The sequence below is a fragment of the Exophiala aquamarina genome (genome assembly GCF_000709125.1).
Source record: "Exophiala aquamarina CBS 119918 chromosome Unknown aczIA-supercont1.9, whole genome shotgun sequence".
Classification (NCBI taxonomy): Eukaryota; Fungi; Ascomycota; class Eurotiomycetes; order Chaetothyriales; family Herpotrichiellaceae; genus Exophiala; species Exophiala aquamarina.
In genome coordinates, this window is record NW_013550579.1 from 797,873 (window position 1) to 817,121 (window position 19,249).

The 19,249-nt window shown below is 49.6% G+C and overlaps 7 protein-coding genes across 7 annotated transcripts; 5 read left to right on the forward strand and 2 right to left on the reverse strand.

Annotated features, from left to right (window-relative positions):
* Positions 1-980: 980 nt before the first annotated feature.
* A1O9_09253 (uncharacterized protein) lies at positions 981-1,979 on the forward strand (the record flags this gene model as incomplete). Its single annotated transcript, XM_013401947.1, has 1 exon — positions 981-1,979. One exon carries the CDS (start codon positions 981-983, stop codon positions 1,977-1,979), a length of 999 nt encoding a protein of 332 aa, XP_013257401.1.
* A 110-nt stretch (positions 1,980-2,089) lies between these two features.
* Positions 2,090-3,694, reverse strand: A1O9_09254 (uncharacterized protein; the record flags this gene model as incomplete). Its single annotated transcript, XM_013401948.1, has 2 exons — positions 2,090-2,996; positions 3,132-3,694. 2 exons carry the CDS (start codon positions 3,692-3,694, stop codon positions 2,090-2,092), a joined length of 1,470 nt encoding a protein of 489 aa, XP_013257402.1.
* Positions 3,695-5,847: 2,153 nt separating this feature from the next.
* A1O9_09255 (alkaline phosphatase D) lies at positions 5,848-10,095 on the reverse strand (the record flags this gene model as incomplete). Its single annotated transcript, XM_013401949.1, has 1 exon — positions 5,848-10,095. One exon carries the CDS (start codon positions 10,093-10,095, stop codon positions 5,848-5,850), a length of 4,248 nt encoding a protein of 1,415 aa, XP_013257403.1.
* A 451-nt stretch (positions 10,096-10,546) lies between these two features.
* On the forward strand, positions 10,547-11,953 carry A1O9_09256 (histone acetyltransferase type B subunit 2; the record flags this gene model as incomplete). The annotated part of the gene is made up of 3 exons (XM_013401950.1): positions 10,547-10,568; positions 10,617-10,779; positions 10,828-11,953. 3 exons carry the CDS (start codon positions 10,547-10,549, stop codon positions 11,951-11,953), a joined length of 1,311 nt encoding a protein of 436 aa, XP_013257404.1.
* A 1,633-nt stretch (positions 11,954-13,586) lies between these two features.
* On the forward strand, positions 13,587-14,834 carry A1O9_09257 (uncharacterized protein; the record flags this gene model as incomplete). The annotated part of the gene is made up of 1 exon (XM_013401951.1): positions 13,587-14,834. One exon carries the CDS (start codon positions 13,587-13,589, stop codon positions 14,832-14,834), a length of 1,248 nt encoding a protein of 415 aa, XP_013257405.1.
* A 648-nt stretch (positions 14,835-15,482) lies between these two features.
* On the forward strand, positions 15,483-16,580 carry A1O9_09258 (uncharacterized protein; the record flags this gene model as incomplete). The annotated part of the gene is made up of 1 exon (XM_013401952.1): positions 15,483-16,580. One exon carries the CDS (start codon positions 15,483-15,485, stop codon positions 16,578-16,580), a length of 1,098 nt encoding a protein of 365 aa, XP_013257406.1.
* A 282-nt stretch (positions 16,581-16,862) lies between these two features.
* A1O9_09259 (transcription initiation factor TFIID subunit 6) lies at positions 16,863-18,327 on the forward strand (the record flags this gene model as incomplete). Its single annotated transcript, XM_013401953.1, has 3 exons — positions 16,863-17,232; positions 17,291-17,709; positions 17,764-18,327. 3 exons carry the CDS (start codon positions 16,863-16,865, stop codon positions 18,325-18,327), a joined length of 1,353 nt encoding a protein of 450 aa, XP_013257407.1.
* Between the last annotated feature and the right edge of the window lie 922 nt (positions 18,328-19,249).

A 19,249-nucleotide genomic window follows, 5' to 3' on the forward strand; every position in this document is an offset into this window, starting at 1 on the left:
AGTAAATCTGTCAAAGGGTGTGGTGCCGCGCTTCACTGGTGGCTGCACATATATGCACCAAGGGGCAGATGAGACACTGCCTGCAAACCTTATACGCCACCTATTCACGCACGTAGCCAAGTTGGCTTACATGCGGCCTCCCAGATGAATTTCCCCATGTTTAATTGGCATGCAAGTTCTTCGCACCTTGCATTGAGTAGTGTGCCGAGTCACCCACAGCTATTCGTCGCATCGAGCGAACCACGTAACAGCCCTCGAAACCGTCATCAAGATCTCGTGATATCTTTTCCGGGTCGACTCTCCTGGCTCAGATGGCGCGGACGATATGACTGCATTCAGAAGTCGGGCATATCGTAGTGAAAACTATACATCCAAACCTTGAACGATTTGAAGGAGAACGAGGCACGATGGGCGCTCCAAGACCATACTTTTTTTTGCCGTAGTGGCGTAGCCGGGGACGGCAGCAAGTTGACATCTTGACCCCTTTCTCATCATCCTTTCTCTTTGCGGTCCAGCACGCTATCAGGGTGATTTCGACATGTACAAGTACAACAAGATGCAACTGTTTCATCACTATCGTCGATACTGAAGAGTGTCAAAATGACAGATTTCAGTGGACTGTGGATTCACTTCGCAAGTACAACTTGGATCACAAACAAGACAAATATTTAAAGCATTCGAGTTACCTTACGGATCTATGTAGGTCGCAAATTACAGGGCAGCAACGCTAAGCCGCCGAGAGAGGAAATATGCCAAACTTTGAGCAAAAGCGGCAAGACTACAAAGTTCCCTGACATCAAGTCGCGGAACACAATCATTACGAATCGTTAATCCAGAACGGAGTATTCCTACCACAGTGTTGTGCTGTAAAATGCCCTGATACTCTTCATGTAAACGCCCAAACAACGGTAGGGCTGCTATTCTTTAACATTGAGACACACATGCATCTGATATGTAGCCCTTGACGCCCCGGAAGCATAATGAGCCGCGCCCGACTCCCAACCACGGTCGTGAACACGCTCACCTCGCATGTTGGGCCCATCAACGCCATAACATTCTCCTCCCTTGGCGGCACATATATCCTCACCGGCTCCTCAGACCGCCAAGTGCACCTCTCCCGCAGCGAGCCCACGAATCCAGATCAACCTTCCGTTCCAATTCAAAAGTACGGAGCACACGGATACCCAGTCTTGGACATTGCAGTGGCACACGACAATCACACATTCGCGAGTGTAGGAGGCGATAGAAGTGTGTTTCTATGGGATGTGCAGAATTCCGAGGGCACGGTGAGGAGATTTGGGAGTAATACCAACCAGGGACACAGTAGCAGGATTACATGTGTTGCGTTTGCTGGGGATGGAGATGGTGTTCTCGTCAGCGGCAGCGACGACAGGTCTCTACGGCTGTGGGACGTCAAGAGCCGAGATGCGAAGCCACTGATGATCCTGGAGGAGGCAAAGGACGGGGTCTCGAGTTTGCTCGCCCCCGATAACGGCTACGAAATCATCTCTGGCAGCATTGACGGCCGGCTGAGGAGCTATGATGTCCGCATGGGCAGAGCCACGGTGGATGTGCAACCCGGGCCGATCACGAGTCTCGATCTTTCAAGAGATGGCAAGACGATCCTGGTCGGCTGTCTCGATGGACGAATCCGCATGATGGACCGGGCAGACGGCACCTGCTTGCGAGCATTCCCCCCTGAAGGAAATGTCGAGGGCTATCAAAATGAGAGTCTACGCTTGAAGAGCTGCTTCGCCATCAACGAGAGTCTTGTCGTGAGCGGGAGTGAAAGCGATGGGAATGTTCGCGGGTGGGATGTCCTTTCGGGCAAGCACATTGGCAGTCTTGTCCTCAGCAAGAACAGCCGCAAGGTCGTGAGTGTGGTCAGATGGCGAGAGGGGAGTCAGAGTCAGGGTAGACAGGGGCTGCTGGCAGCTGGCGGCGCCGAAGGAATTGTGAAAATTTACTCTGAAGGCTGAGACCCATCCTGGCCTTCCGTGGATTTTCCCATGGCACTTTTTCGGTATCCAATTTTTCCTCCATCGATCCCTAAGCCAAAAACAAGAATTGCAGAGACAGATTCTGATCCTTATACAAGATCAGCCACCCTCCTCATCCCATATTCGAGCGCTTCCACCGCGAGTTCCAGTTGACTTGCCTTTACAACCACCGTTCCAGCCCTCGCTGTGCTCAGGAAGGAGATATCGACAATCCCTCCACCAGCATTCCCATCTGTTTTGGCAGACTGTGGTGATGGACTCCAGTCGATTTCATCAACCTCAGTCCCAGCTTGCGCAAGTCGCCCAGCAACGCCACAGACAATACCCGTCGCCTCCATCGGCAAATCCCGCAGATCAAGCGTTATTGGAACCAATGCGTCCTCCTCGGATTTTGCACCCAACAACGATCCGCCCAGCCTCGACAGAAGTCTATGTTCCAGAAAGACCGAAATTGGCTCTGTCGTCGTCAGGGTGAGAGACAGAAATTTGGCCGCGAAGTCCGGTGGCTTTCCATCCGCGATTTTTAAGGACTCGAATCCTAGGCTTGAGTCATGTCTAGATGCTTGTTTCGTGCTCGAACTTCTCGGTAATGACAACGTCGACAAGAGAACCTGCAACAGATCCGATCGTAAACTCTCTTCTCTCTCTCGATCGAATTCGCGGCTTCCAGCACAGCTGATCAGCAACAAGCGCTCGTCGACAATCGGCTTCACGTTATTGCGCATCAATTTCGTAAAAGTCCGTATTTGAAGTTCAGGTATATCTTTCGCAGGAGGTGTGGAAGGTGCCGAGGCTTCATAGAACGGTGAGGTGATTCTGCCGGCCTGAGTCGTCGTCGTCGGCGTCGGCGAAGAAGGCGACAGCTGCGAAACAAACGCGTCGGCGCTCTGCGAGAAGACGAAGCCACGTTGCTGGAGGGCCTTGGTGACGGTGCGCCGCGATCGAAACGGCACTAGGATATAGTCGGAGAAATAGGTCGTGATGAAGAATATGCTTCTGTGAAGAAATAAAGGTGTCAGTCATAGTCTTTGTTTACTTCGCCTTTCCTTTTTCTTTTCGCTTTCTCTATCTCATCTCATGGGCTCGCTGGGGACAGACAGACAGCAGGAGGAGGCTGGGAGATATACTAACATTCCAGCCATGGCCAATGGCGACGTCAACTCCAATACTCTCTGGCCTGCATCAAGGCCCTGCCCATCCACTTGAATGACAATATAATCGTCTTCGCTGATTTCAATACCTGCGGGTGATTTAGCTTTCCTCCACCCACCACTTCCATTAGCATTAGCATTAGCATTAGCATTAGCATAAACCGCATTCAACGCCTCCGCGACCGGCCGTATGATCTTCTCGGCTCGCGACCTGGAGCAGATAATCGAGCACTCGATGGGCGTAATCGACAAGTTGAGAAAGTCATGGCGGTTCGTCCAGGGGATTTTTGAGGCGTCCACGTCCACATCCACGTCGTCGTTATCGTCGAGGTCGCGGTCTTCTTCGCCAAACAGCAGCCGTAGGATTGGTTGCAGGCAGAACGAATACAACTCGATGGGAATGTGCACAAGCACTAAGTGCGTTTCCTGTTGGTTTTCAGAGAAACATCGTGTTAGTGAGATTTCTCGGTCGCGGGTGTCAGCGGCCGTTGCATTGCTCCAGTCTACCACTTGGTAGGAGTTGAAGGGTGGAAATTGGAACATGTTCCCTTCCTTTCTCTTTCTTTCTGATGGAACGTCGTCGTGGATCACATCATTTTGGACGCAGTTTTTCGTTGCGATAAAGAAAGTTCAAGATGAAAGAAAGCGGATGAGATGAAGAGGACTCACTAAGAAAGATATCTGCGCTGAAATCAGATTCATCGAAGGGTCCATCCCGCACACAGACGCTTCACTCGCCCCGTTTGGAAGGGCTCGTCTTTGTGGTTGTGTGTCGTCGGGCGTTCACACAGGCGGGCGGCGGCGAGGAGGTGAACGAACACACAGAATGGAGGAGGACACTGAAGAGAACAGCCTCTGGTTTCCTGTAGATCTGTGTGCGAGATGTCTTTTGTTAGTGACAAACCAGATGCAAAAGCCTAAAGCTCAAAAAAGACAAGATCGCCGCAAGTCGTGGTTCACCGGAGTGCTGTCGGTGAAGTGGACTCTGCCTACTGGTATCTGCCTTCACGAACTAGCAGCCCGCGGAAAATGGAAAATCTTAAAACACTCGCCAGCCAGAGTCCCTTTGGGAGTAGCTAGATGTCGGCGATGACGCCGAACGAACTGCGGAGGTGAGGTGGCACGATGTGTCTGGTTTCACGAGTGCCTCAGCAGCATTATTCTCGATCTATATCTTTCAGGTGGAGGGAGGCCATAATGTCTGTTTTGCGGGAGAAAAATCAAGTCGTTTGATTGATTCAGTGTTGTGACGGGGTCAGCTCAGGTCCGGCTAAGTAAGTGAGGGAGTAGGAGAGAGCGATGACGTTGATCCTGTCCGTCTCGGTTGCTGCAGCGCGTGACCACTTATAAGGCCGATGCACATGTCAGTGGATCGGACCGGACCATGAGATAGGGACGAAAGGGTCCAGAAAGTTTCCGGGCCCAGAATGAGAATGACGGATGCTTCGTTCGCCAGGCTTTTTGCTTTTGGTCCAGAGATTATGACTTTGGGGATGTAGATGAAGGTGGCCACAAAAGCAAGGGAAAGCAATATAGACAGGAAGAGATCAGAAAGAACAAAAGTGGCTATCGAATCGCAAAAACCATTCAATATCGTGCCTCAAAGCAGCATAGTCACAGAGGACAGATGGATTGCTGGACTGGGATAGAACTTTGTCTGATTCACACAATGCAAGAATATGGGTCTAGGAACCGGGGCGAGGGAAGTTGCCCGTGTCTGAAAGGGCTTGAGCACCGATGGAAATGGATCGACAAGTCACACAAAGACCAATGCGATTGTGAGGACAGATGGATGAACAGACGAAATAGATGTATGATGGGATGCAGTGGTGCCTTGGGCTTGAATGATTGACCAAGTGATGTGAGGTAACATGATGGCGCGAATTGCCAGAGTCGAGATAGAAGTGAGTAGCGTGGGGGGCAGTCGGAACTTAACTGCGGTTCGGCAGACGGTGGGCCAGGATTAGGAACTGAGACAGTGAGTTCAGGAACAGAACGAGATAAAATCGAGCCAAAAAGCACGAGAACCACATGTGCGGCACTGGGAAAAACAGCCTGTGGAACAAGGGACTGGGGGATTGGGTTGAACGGCTCCGAGTGGAACATTGAAGGAGTGTTGCAAGAGAATATTGTTCGCTGGAAGACCCGTGGAGACCAAATGACATGCATTCATCTGATGCTTGGTACGGAGTAATGCGTTCTGCCGCGACTCTATTAATCGAACTCGGATAGGCCGTTATGCCCCGTCTTGCTGTAGTAGTGCTATGGGGAGGTTCTTGCAACCGATTTACCATGTTGCCATGACGTGATGCGACACTCGAAGTCGAAGGGAGAGTTACATGACTTCGATGTCCATATGAATGATGAAGACACGCCAAACAGAGGAAGAGGGACTCGGCCTTGCAGAAAATTCAATCGCGGGACTTTCAGGAGGGTCCCAAGTAGCTTGTTCTGTTGTAACCAATGGCGTCAACGGCCGCCCTTTATCAATTGCCTGCAACTGTGGAGCGATAACGCCCGCCTTTTGGCATGACAATCCAGCCTGACTCACCAGTATCACCGCGCCGATATCTCAACAGCAACCGCAGTTGCCATTACCATTGCCAGGTAAGGCCTTCTCCTCAACAGAATATTGGGTATTTGCCAGGGCACGATTAAATCGCGAAAATATCTATCCACAACAATGTAACGTCACCTCAAGCTGCCGGTGCTCCTCCTCTGGATGTTGTGCCTCGTCCGCCCCTGGATGGGCCGCCTCGACCTCTTCCACGCCCACGGGGAGTACTCGGGTTGTTGAGACTCGCAGGTGGTGGAACATTATTATGAGAGCGTGCTCGGAAATTCGGGTTGTTCTGAATGACATCTGTTGTAGGATCGCCTCGATCAACAGATTGATAGCCACCGCGAGTGGAATGAGTAGCCATACCACGGGTTCCACCACGGCTTGGTGCACCTGGGCCATTCGCACCGTTGCTGTGATGCGAATTCGTAAATGGATTATTTCCGTTTCGGATAGGCAAAGTCTGCCCACGACCTGCGCCGTTCTGGTTACCCCGACCATATGGCTGTCCTGCAACAGCTCCGCGCCAGGACCCGCGTAGGGCTGGCGGCGCCTGCGCAGGTCGGTACTGACCTCTCCCATCAATCCCGGGTTGCCCATAACCAGAAATGGTGAGCGGAGTCGATGTTGTACCATTTGTGTTTCTGTTCACACTGGCCTTGGACGATGCGAGCACTTGTCGGTTGCTTAGGTTGAGCACCGACCACGTGGGCACTGTTGAGCCACGGAAAGGCGAGCAGCGGTCTCCGAGTGATGTCCCACTCATGAACGAAACGTCAAATACAACGTCGAGCAGGCTTTCTCGGCTCGTCTGTGTAAGTCCAACAACAGTTCCTTTTGAAGCTATAGGAACTTTGCCCGAGTCAGCAACGTAGATGATCCGATCACCGAGGCTGAATTTCTGGCTACCCAGTCGCCATTGCGCATCTGATGGTTTCAGAAGTCCGTTTCGAGGAACACCACCAATAGTTTTGTTGACTGAAGGCGGCTCTGTTCGAAGCGCTTCATCCGCAGCGTGTTCGATTCGCTTGACAATTTCTGAGTCCAATTGCTCCGCTTCCAGTGGCACTCTCTCGAAGCTTTTTGATTCGATCTCCTTCAACCAAGCCTGAATTTCCTTAATTCTTGCTTTGGCACTTGTTTCGTCTCCGGGGATATACGAAGTTGCTGGGAGCATGTCCCCTTGGGGATTGCTATGGATTCCCGCGATGAACTCTGGAAATTTGATCATGTATTGTTGAATAAGCTCAATGGCCGCGCGACTGAATTCCCATCCGTTTTCACTTTTTCTGGAGTAACCAAGCACCTTCAATTTCTTCGCTTCGAATTTGAGATTCAACCCTAGGTTGACTCTGGTCTCATCAACTTTCACAGAGAAAGAGGATGTGATTTTGGCCAAGGCGAGTGAATTGAGATTCAGACTTCGTGCAATTTGGTAGGATGGTGTGTACGGAGAAAGTCTCTCTGCTTGGAGGGCAATCTCACGACCGAACTCTTTCTGGGGCGCTTTTGACATTGCAATAAGGCATTTTGCCTTCCCACCTTCATGACCTGTAACGCTGAGTGGCCGACCATAAGCATAATCTCCGAGGAAGAAAGCATTGGTACCATCGGGGAATTCCTCTTCGATGGGGAGGGCTGCTTGTTCAATGAATCGAACGTCCTTGCTGACAATGTCTTCGACTACAAGCTGTGCTGCATGTGTTGTTTCCGAGCCTGGGAGCTCGGCAAATTCCTTGACGGTAGATCCATTGTCGAGTTTCTTTAGACCCTTGAGCATCTCGACCTGCACAAGGGATTCAACATCACCAATTAGCATCCCAAGTCTCTTGCTGTACCATTTGTCGATCCGATCTGCCTTCTTATGGAATTGATCAATCTCATTCCCAGAATGTTCGATTGCTCTCACTTGACGAGCGCCGTCTTCGCTCATTGTATAGTCGAACAACTCATCTGAAACTTTCACAATCTTCGCCTCTTGCAAGAAGGGGTATCCAACATAAACACATTGATTGAGCAGCAGCTTTGCATGCTCAATTCTTGTACGGGCTTCCGTGCTCGAGAGAGTGACAACCATGCTCTCATTGCGGCTATCTTGTTGAAATACGTTGACACCGTGGAATCCAAGAGAGCCAGTGAATGGAAGGAATTTCAAGCTAGGGAATCCAGCCAGGGCTGCTGCCCCGAGCTTGACACCCTCAACCAACCCTACATATGGTTCGAGACCGTCCATAGTAGGAAGCTCAAACTCGTTCTGGATGCAATGGCAGTGTGAAAGGTCTGGGAAGACGCCGACAAGGGAGGAGGGATAGGTGTAGTCAGTGTCAGCTGAATAGGTGAACTTCAAGCTGACTCCAAAGTCATTCCGAAGCTTCTCATCAGCGGTGAGAAGTTTGTCCTTGGGTGCCATGGCACTGAGAAGTCTCTTCTCATCAATGAATGGAATCTTGACTACCGCTTCCCAGTCCATTTTCTTTCCATTCATGTCCAACTCGAAGTCGCGAGGATAGAAGTCAATTATGGGTGAGTCTTTGGATGTCATCAGCTCATGGTAGACTTCCGGTACAATCTTCTTGCTTCGATCTGGCAACACGCCCATGAGTTGCTGAAAGGGCCTGAAAGGTTGACCTAATTGGAAGTCTAAATTTGCACCCAGACCTCTTTTGACATCGGAAATCATTGGCGAATAGTGAGAGGCGTAGTACCAGGGCCAGGAGGCGACTCCTCGATAATAATAGTAGAGCACCCACTGCAGCCCTTGAACATAGTTCTCTGTCAAAGTCTTGAGTTCTGCCTCATTGTCAATACCCCATGCGTATTTCTCTTTGTAATAAGTGTCTTTCCACTCCAGGAACTTCTGATCATATTTCTTCTTGAGATCTTGCTGAGCTACTTCGTCTGTACCTGCCTCGACCTTTGCATTCTCGTATCGCTTTAGAATCCTGGTAATGGCTAGCTGAGACTCCTCATCCTCTGATTCGTCGTCGTCATCTTTGTTGGAACCAGCGATTCTGTCGGGAAACTGAAGTTGGATGAATCGATCACCATTGGAATCCTCCTGAGTTGACCATTGTAAGTTGAGATCCGTGGCAAGTTGCTGCACAAACTTGCGATCTCTCGCAGGGAGGGCGGAGGGCAAGTCGAATGGGATTTTGGTAGCCTGATCTTTGTTCGCTGGTGAAATGAAATACTTCTTCACCTCCTTGAAGAGTTTCTTTTGTTCGGATGATATCCTGACTGGCCCGCGGTTCGCCTTAGTAGGCTCGACGTCGGTAGCTTGATCCCGTTTTGCGTTGATCCACTTGGCATCGGCAAAGTCTGCTTCGAAGAAGCGATGTTCCACTTCGGAGAATTCATCCAAAAGTACCTCTAACCGCTTCAGGTTGATCACGCCGTGTTCGTTGATATAACCACCTAGCGTAGGAAGGATTTGTTTGTACTTTTGAAACATGAGCGCCAGCGCCCCTTCATTGATGTGTAGGTTGGGGAGATTAGGTAGGAAATCGTTACCAACGAAGAACGCCATCAATATGAAGTCGTCAATAATTCGTTCCAAGTCGTAAGGGAAAGTAAGAGCGCCTCCTTGTCGCAACTCTTGGAATTCTAATTCAAGATATTCTCTGACGATGCACAAATGCATGAGGTAAAAGTTTTGGTGTTCCAATTCTTTAGACTTCTTGCTGGATTGCCGGCCAAAAGTGACCTCCTCTCGGAGCAGGCAAAAATGAGGGTCATGGCTGAGAAGTCCCAGCATGATTAAATCGGCATCAAGTCCGTACAAACAATGCCGAACGTTGGGATCATATGCTGGTTGTGCCTTGGCTTGCCGGATGTACTCCATGATCTTATGCTCCCCTTCACCTGGAACTTCGTGACCCGAGAGTACAACCTCGACGCCTTGCCAGTCGACATCTTCAGATACTTTCTTGCTGATGAAGTATTTCAATTGTCTGGTGAGTTTGGCCATGAATTCCGTGCCCGGAGTGATGCAATTACTGTCAAATGGTTCTTCCTTGGGCATTTCCAGGCCTTCTTTGATCGCTTTGTCACGGGCCTTTTCAGCTTCGAGGGCAGTGCGAAATCGACGAGATCGTTGTTGGTTCATCTTGGCTCGGGGTGCGACGCCATCAATAGCCATGAAGAATAATTGCTTTGGTTTGATTTTGCCAAAGAGATGTTCTATGTAGTTGAAAATGGCGATGAACATCTGATCCTCAGTCATACGAAAGTTGACAGAATCGGAATCTTTGTGGGTGCAGTTGTGGATGATACCATTCATGTCTAAATACAGACAATCAAACTCCGGGATCCGGTTCTCAGCTATTAGCTGGGAAATGGCTGGATATCGCTCACTGAGCCATCTGAAGAACTTTGGGACACCCATTATGGCGGTGGATGTAACCCAGAAATAATATATCTCGGTGTCAGTAGAGAGGAATATGAATGACACAGCCTCTACAAATTACATGCGGTCATATGACACCAACTCCAGGAGAGAGGAATAATCGAGAAAAGGATGGGTGAGGCTTTGGCGAAGATATGAGTTGGGGATATATCGATCGGTCGCCTGGGTGTTTGGTGACGATTTCAGTTAATTTGGATCTGGGGTGAAAACGCCAAGAAGCACTTAAGCTTGCACTAGCCCTCTTTGGGACTGCTTCGCGCCCGCGTTTCTGCTTCGCGTGTTTCGCTCAACTGCGCAGTTTGATCGATCACTACTGAGCCCTGACTTGTGCCCGACTCTCACGCTGCAAAGAGTAGTATTGAAATTCTACAGATTGAGAGCGCTTCGAGTCTCAAAATCTGTCTCCAAAGGCCACTCTATCCAGCTCAACATGGCAGAGGAGGATGAGAACAGTATATCCTCTCCATTGATTCCTATGGCCTGACCTAACTTTTCTCTAGTGAGTGAAGAGCTCAACCATGATGACGCGGAGAACGAGCAAAAGGTGATCAATGAAGAATACAAGACATGGAAGAAAAATGCGCCATTTCTCTATGACATGATCCTCAGCACAGCCTTAGATTGGCCAACCCTAACGACACAATGGTTTCCGGATATATCAGAGTCAGTCTACTTGCCGCACTGAAAGCTTCACTGCTGACGATTCTGTAGAGTACCAGGAACTAATTATTCGAAGCACCGACTCCTCATCGGAACCCATACTGCGGAAGGCCAACCAAACTACCTCGAAATCGCCAATGTCCAATTACCCAACCCCAAGAAACCTGATGTCAAAGACTATAACGAAGAGACGGGTGAGATTGGCGGCTACGGTGGTGGCCCATCAAAGAACTCATTTGAGGTCAAGTTCAATATTGTACAAAAGATCGATCACCCGGGTGAGGTCAACAAGGCTCGATACCAACCTCAAAATCCCAACATTATTGCAACAATGTGTACCGATGGTCGGGTGTTAATATGGGACAAAACGAAGCTAAGAAGCGTACCGACAGGCACTCCTGATCCAACCATAATTTTAAGCGGCCACGAAAAGGAAGGGTATGGTCTTAGCTGGAGTCCGAGGGAAGCTGGCCAGCTCGTCACCGCAAGCGAGGACACCACAGTCAGACTGTGGGACATCACTCAGGCTTCTAAAACTAACAAATCTCTGAAAGAGAGCCGGAAATACACACACCACTCTAGTATCGTCAACGACGTCCAATACCATCCAACACTTCCTAGCCTGTTTGGGACTGTTTCGGATGATCTTACCATGCAATTGATAGACCTGCGACAACCAGACACCACGAGAGCTGCCGCCGTGTCAGGAGAGAATCAGCACAAAGATGCGATAAATGCCATAGCATTCAACTTAGCGGTCGAGACCGTAGTTGCTACTGGTAGTGCTGACAAAACCATCGCGATCTGGGATCTACGGAATTTAAATCACAAGATACATGCTCTGGAAGGCCATAACGACAGTGTGACAACACTAGAGTGGCATCCGTTTGAAGAGGGTGTGCTCGCCTCAAGCAGCTATGATCGAAGAATTATGTTCTGGGATTTGAACCGAGTGGGTGAAGAGCAGACACCAGAAGACAGCGAAGACGGACCACCGGAGTTGCTCTTCATGCATGGAGGGCACACAAATCGCATCAGTGATTTCTCCTGGAATAAAAACAATCCATGGGTACTGTGCAGTGCGGCAGATGACAACTTGATCCAGGTCTGGAAGGTCGCTGATGCTATTGTGGGCTGTGATGATGAGGATGTGCCAATGAACGAGCTCGAAGGCTAATTCGAGGAAGAATTTGCGCGCGGGATTGGTGATTATGCTACGAGATGCAATAAGACACGCTGGACAACAATCATGCCCTCGACCGACTGAACATCAAACATCACGGGGTTGATTCGTGCTAAGTGGGAAACCAAATACTCGGGCTCGTGGGTGGGCAAGCCAGCACAGTTGGCGACTGAAATCAAACATATCGGGAAATGCTATCTCGATATTGGAACAAGGACATGGTTTCGGCATATGAACGCCGTCTCAGTTCTGGTCCTGGGAAGGTAATCTACGACATCGGGAGGGGCTCCATACCTGCAATAACTTCCAGGGTGACCAATCAGAAAGACCAGTGGAATGAAATCACACAAATATGTAGTAAGAAATGAATCAAGTCCATATTATCCTGACGAGGAGCTGTGGTATTTGCCCACTCATTTTGACTGATGGCTGATGGACTTTTGTAGTGGCTGACGAATGTGCTTACGCACTCCAGAGGGGCAGAGGCACCCTACAGGCTGCGGTACAGGTAATTACTTACCTAACCAAGGGCGCTCGGCCCATCGCCGCCTCTTCTCCAATGTTTCGTATCCGTATTCTGTAAGATACCTGCCAGTCTTTTGTGTTTCATAGGGCTAACCACCAACCGCTTCGGACCAGGGTTTATAGCAAAGATGCTTGGACCATGGCCAAGATGGGGGCCTTCGGGGCGTCATGCATCCCCACGGCCTATTCACCCACTTGTGAACCGTCCTCAATTTGCCGCTTACTTAGCGAGTACGGCCTTGCCGTTCAAGCTGAACCAAAAGGCTGCCATCTTTCATTCACTTCTCGATAAGAGCCGTGATAGGGAACCAGGCATCAACATTTGCAAAGCCTGTACTAACGAGTATCCCGTCCCTCACCCACTCCCCATGACTAGAAATCAAGCATCCTGATCGTCGTTACCCTAAATAAATCTGGCCCAGGCGTTCAATTGCCCTCTCGCCGCGCTCTTGTTTCGACACGACCCCTCACTCATAAAGAGTTCCATGCGGTGATCAAAATACACAGGCATGGTAGGCATACCACGAAGCAAAGGCTGTAGAATATGCGTTCAGCGGCGCGTCAAGGTAATACTATCGGCTGCCTACTATTCTTGAAAAAATTGCTAACTATCTTAGTGCGACTTGACTAGGCCTAAATGTAAGTACAACAACCATCATTCTCGTCTTAAGGTATGCGATATTCATCGTTCGGTGCAGGCAACAACTGTTTGAAGGGCAGCCGGCCATGCCCTGGATACGATTCAAATCTAAGAATCCATGATGAAGGCTCCAAGCTGCGAAAAAAGTTCGGTAGAAATGAATTATTGGTCCCGATCAATGAAGTAGATGCAACATCGCCCGCTACTAGCAACACCACACCAAGTTCTCATACACTATCTACGGACTCATCTCCAGAGGAAATCCTTGATTTAGTTGTTCAATCTGACAACCCTGATTATGAAGCAGTTCAAGCGGTAGCAGCTCACCGCGCCGAGCAGTTACTCCCTGCGTATAATGCCTTCTTTCATTTTGTCGAGTTCGAGGTCAGTCCAAATGCCACCTTCAACCGATTTTCACGGACGAGCTCTTCCGGCAGTCCCCTCAATGGTGGTGAAATAACCATGGATATGCCCCTTGACTTGAGTTGGATCACCCCAATATACTCGCCATATCTCGCCCAGGAACAACTTCTCAACACTTTTACTTCTGCAATTGGCGCAGCTGGTACACAAGTGCTTCCAAACCACTTGCAGAATCATCGCCGATGGCTCACTCAGTTGCCTTCATATTTTGGAAGAACGCTACTAGATGCTGCCATTCGAGCTGTCTCGATGGTACACTTCGGTCGAATTTCAAATTCCAATGCGCTCGTGCAAGAATCAAGACAATTTTATGGCAATGCACTCCGCCTGCTCAATAAGGCTTTGACTGACCAAGGTGATGGGATGGCTAGTGAAACTCTCTCAGCTACCGTTCTTCTCTCCTTCTACGAAATGTTCGCCTCGTCATCAAATAGCTCATGGCTCCACCATGCTGGTGGTGCAGGACTGCTCATGCGCCTCCGTGGACCAGACAAACATCGTCATGGTCTCGACAGGGATTGCTTTCTTGCGTACCGTCATACCATTGTCATTGAAGCGTTTCAAAAGGATGAGGAATGCTTTCTTGCTCAGCCTGAGTGGTTGGAATTGTCAAGACAAGTTCATGAGGAGATGCGAATTTCTGGGATTTCTCCAGCACGGAGAGAACTATTCGACCTGGCAGAAGAGTTCTATCTGGAAAATGTCCATATCCCAGCCACCTTTCGAGATGCAAGACATACGGATTTCGTGAAGGAGACGCTATCACCTGAAGGCTTCCACAACTTCCTAGAAGGCCTTCTCGAGAGAGCGCGACAACATCGATACAAGCTAAAGTCAATTAATGTTCGCTTTCGTGCAGCACTTCAGAAGACCGGGCTCGAAACCACATCCCGGATGACAAGCGACAAGGTATTCCCTCTGCAGTATGTATACGTCAATGTCTTTATTGCTTCAACAAATGTCGGATACTGGACTATAATGCTATTGTTGAACTTGGTCTTGAAAGAAGCCGAGAAAGAGACCCATCCAGAGAAGACAGGTCTCTACCTCATGGAAAACCAGGAGCTTGCAATGGAGATTTGCCGTACAACTCCTTTTATGCTCACATCCTCGTTTCTCGGTCCGTTTTTCATCACATTTGCCCTCAGGTTATGCCTGGTCGTCTTTGAGCCCGGTGAACAAAGAGATTGGGTAGTCAAAAAACTCAAAGAGGTTGGCGCCACGCGAATAAGCATGGCCTCAGACATCCCGGACTTCGAATCCGGCTCAAGTATAGCGAGAACATAGCCCAGTGCCCGGTGGAGATATACGCAAGAGAGGCAAGGGAAATCTGGTCGGAAAAGATGCCACAAGCAGGCATTACATTGGGCAACCCTTTCAGCTAGACGAGTTGTCCCAAGTACCAACAGGATTTCCGGTGCGACTGACACCATCTCATGGAGAGTCCAGCCCAGCTGACACAATACGATCATATCACGGAAATATCGCTACAGCATGCTCGAAATCAACGTGTTTCGATGACTTCGACTTTAATAAGGTGAGGTTCACTCGACCGAAACCTTCTGCATCTGGCTATGACGATTGGTTGCCGCAATGCCGCGGAGTTTCGGGTATACTATTTTCCGACCGGACCGTTTGCCGCCTTACTAATAACTAGATGGCCGTCAGTTACTCCTTCTGAAGTAGAGGGTTTGGAGTGTACGAAGTGTATTGTACGAAGACCATCTGTATAAATCCTTGACACATCAAAACAGCATTGACAATGTTTTCGAACTACCGACCTAATTGATCAGGCATTCGGTTTGTCAGCATAAGAATACATAAAAAGCGGACCAGGCTGAACCTAGTCAGCAAGAATAGTCATATCTCCATATTGTGGCAGAACGTCGACAGATCCCAGTATATATTGAAGCCTGAAATCTACACCTACCCACGATGAGCACTCATGCTGCCATAGTTACCGTCGGTCCTGGTCTCCCTTTGGAAGTTCATCAGGTTGAAACACCCAAACCAGTTGGAAATCAAGTACGGCTAAGAAATGAATGGACGGCTTCGACTCCATTAGACCTCCATCAGGCTGATGGTGGATTTTTTGTGACTAGCCCGCAGGTCCTCGGCGATGGTCATGTAGGAAAGGTGGTGGAGGTTGGACCAGAAGTATCCCGTTTGAAGATTGGGGATATTGTGTTCGGGTTTGGATGGCGGAATCAAGCAGAGAAGGCCCATCAAGAATTCGTCGTGACGAACGAAAACCTCCTGGCAAAGATGCCAGTTGGTTTCAGCCCGCAAGAGGCGGTCACTTTGCCCAACAACTTTGTGACAGCCTGGCACACCTTGACTAGAGAACTAGACCTTGAGCTGCCGTGGCCTAAACCTCCGAACTTCCAAGCCAAAGCGAATGGCAACTGGATTTTGATTTGGGGTGGTAGCTCTAGCGTCGGCCAATATCTCTTGCAGATCCTCAAGTATTACGGTTACCAAGATGTTGTTGCTACTGCTAGCAAGGCACACCATGAGCGATTGAGCAAATATGGCGCAAGACATTGCTTCGACTACCGAAATGAGCATGTTATTGATGAAATTGAACGTTTCATCCATTCACAAGCGGGCGGTGCGGGACAGATCTCCTTGGTTGTTGATTGCATTGGCAGCCAAAAAGCGAGTGTAATGCCTGTATCGAAACTTGCAAAAGCTGGATCCAAAGTGGCCATCATGTTACCCGTCATCATCAAAGATGCAGCTCCTGGTGTCAAACCGGAATATACCATGGATGTCAATGAGGGAGTGTCGTGGGCAGATGGTGTTCAACGGTCGGGTGTAAGGACCCACTTTTATCTGGAGAACCAGCATCTTGCCGATAAGTTACAGTCAGAGATCATGCCGACGCTCTTAGAGCAACGCGTGATTGAACCGAACGATCAAGTGATTGTGGAAGGAGACACATTTCTCGAGAGGGCGGAAAATGCGTTATCCAAGTTACGCAATAAGGAAGTCAGTGGAGCCAGATTGGTATGGCGTGTAGCAGATGCGTAGAATTTGAGATGTTAGCCACATGTAGAAATAAACGAGATGTCGTTTGATACTGCCATGTGAAACATTCGTATCCCCTGCTGCTGAGTGCCACCTAAGGTAGTGGCTCAACAGCATGTCATGTCCATGTGTACTCGTCGAGCCAATTGTCACTAGGGCAAAGATGCACGAGTCATTCACTTCTTGGCATTACAGGCCCACGAGTCACCGCAACATCCCATCTGCGCCTCCATCGAGCGCTGTCACCTACCAACCCTGCGCATTTCCAACCCGCAAATTGCAGTCATGACTCTTTGGGGCCAGGATACCGTGAGAGATGTTGCCGAATCAGTCGGCATCCTCAATCTCAACAAGGATGTCAACCAAGCACTGTGTCGAGACGTGGAATACCGAATATCCCAGGTGCTGCAAGAAGCCTTGAAATTGATGAAACACGCGAGAAGGACGATTTTATGGTCGCAAGACATTTCGAATGCGCTGCGCATGCTCGACATCGAGCCACTCTACGGCTATGAGTCTACGAGACCGTTGAAATATGGAGAAGCGTCTCTTGGGCCCGGCCAACCGCTGTTTTACGTTGAGGATGAGGAGATGGACTTCGAGAAGCTGATCAATGCGCCTCTACCGAAGGTGCCGAGGGAGATCTCGTTCACGGGTGAGCCCAAAGCGATGAGACGTTTGTGAGATATAGCATACTGACGAACCTGTTTCAGCACACTGGCTTGCCGTGGAAGGTGTTCAACCGTCGATACCTCAGAATCCGACCTCGACCGAATCGAGAAGCCTTGAACTTTTGCCTAAAGGACCAAATGCCAACCCAGCCCTTGCAGCGATGAGCGGCGCAGATACAACCACAACCAAACCACAAGTGAAGCACATTCTATCCAAAGAATTACAACTCTACTTCGAAAAATTGTGCAGTTCAGTGCTGGACGAGACACAGCCAGAATACCAGACCGCGGGTCTAGCAAGCTTGAAGGAAGACCCTGGTCTACACCAGCTGGTGCCTTATTTCGTCCAATTCGTGGCTGAAAAGGTCACACATAACCTGAAAGATCTCTTCGTGCTCACGCAGATGATGCTTCTCACCGAGGCTTTGACCCGAAACTCCAAACTCAACCTTACCCCATATGTGAGAGAGACCCTTGATTTCGCCTTCTGAGACCAGTGCTGATTTGATGACCAGGTTGCCTCGATGATTCCTCCCGTACTTACTTGTTTGACCGGCCGCTCCCTCGGCGTAGGAACGGATTCTTTGGAGCACTTCGAGCTACGAGATTTAGCTGCATCTTTACTAGGGCATTTGTGCAACAAGTACTCCAAGTATTCACATAACCTCAAGCCAAGAGTGGCGCGATCGTGTCTCAAAACATTTCTGGACCCCAAAAAGCCACTTGGAAGCCACTACGGGGCAATCCTGGGCTTGAAGGCGGTTGGAGGGGCTGAAGCTGTGCGCCAACTCATCCTACCCAACCTCAAGGCATACGGAGAACTATTGCAAGAAGGTCAACAAGATGGCAGCAAGAGGCAAGAGGAGATTGAGAAGGTCTTGAACGCCATAATCAACTCCTTGGGCACTTTGGTCGATGATGATCTCCCGATGCTAAATGGCCATTCAGAAGAATCGGCCAGAGAGCAACGCACAGAACTAATCGATAAAGTGGGAGAGGTGATTGGCGCACGAATAGCAGACTCCTCACACCGACACCTGGCCAAAGTTGTGTTGAAAGGGGATCTTGCAAGTTTCTGAGCCCGTCAAAACCTACCGAATGCATGCAGGAGATGGATTTCTGAATCATGAGGAAGGCGTTGGTGGTAATTGGGATTGGTAGAAGCGAGCGATACCCGTGCATTTCCACATGTGATTGGAGGGTTTCAAGGCGTTTGGGCGCAGGAAAAAGGCGAAACACGACTCTTTGAGGAGGGAGTTCGTCTTGGTTGGACCTTCGTCCCATACGCATGTGCCTACATTATGTCTCGACTCCCAATTGGTGACACTACTGCAGGGCTGGACAGTGAGTCGCGCCCCGGTGGCCTGGAAGGATTCTTCCATCAAAAATCCTTTCAGCCACGGCGTTCAGGAGAAGTGTGGCGGTGCACTTGGAACATCGATGCGTCCCAGTGAAAGCAAGTGCCTGGCAGCGAGTACGGAGTACCTCGTATGCACAGTTTATCAGACACTACCGGGATATTTGCCGTCAGCAGGTGGGACTTGGATGATGCCAGTGACCAGCTGTCATCCATCCCATTTACCTTTTTGATCCTTCCACTCCACAATCGACTGTCTGTACATACTGTATGTACTCCGTAGCACGGAGTTAGTAGTTCTCCATCTTAGATGACGAGTCCCTCCAACGGACTCCGCCCCCGTTGAGCCACTCTCCTCCTATCCTCCTCGGACCCAGACTAGTCTTTGCTCGCCACAACTCTACTCCGAGTTCGTTCTTATTCGCATCTTCTATCATTGCGCCTCGTTCTGGTTCTATCTGTAAGCACTGTACCCAAAACGAGACAGGGCTCAACGATAACTACTGGCCAAATGTGTCATCTTACGTCCCTGCAGTAGTTCGTCCACGGGACCAAGGCTATTGCTGTGGCTGCTAGACGCCGGATCGTCGGCGCCATGGATCGAACTAACTGGGTCAACCCCTGAAGGCTATTCAACGAGATTA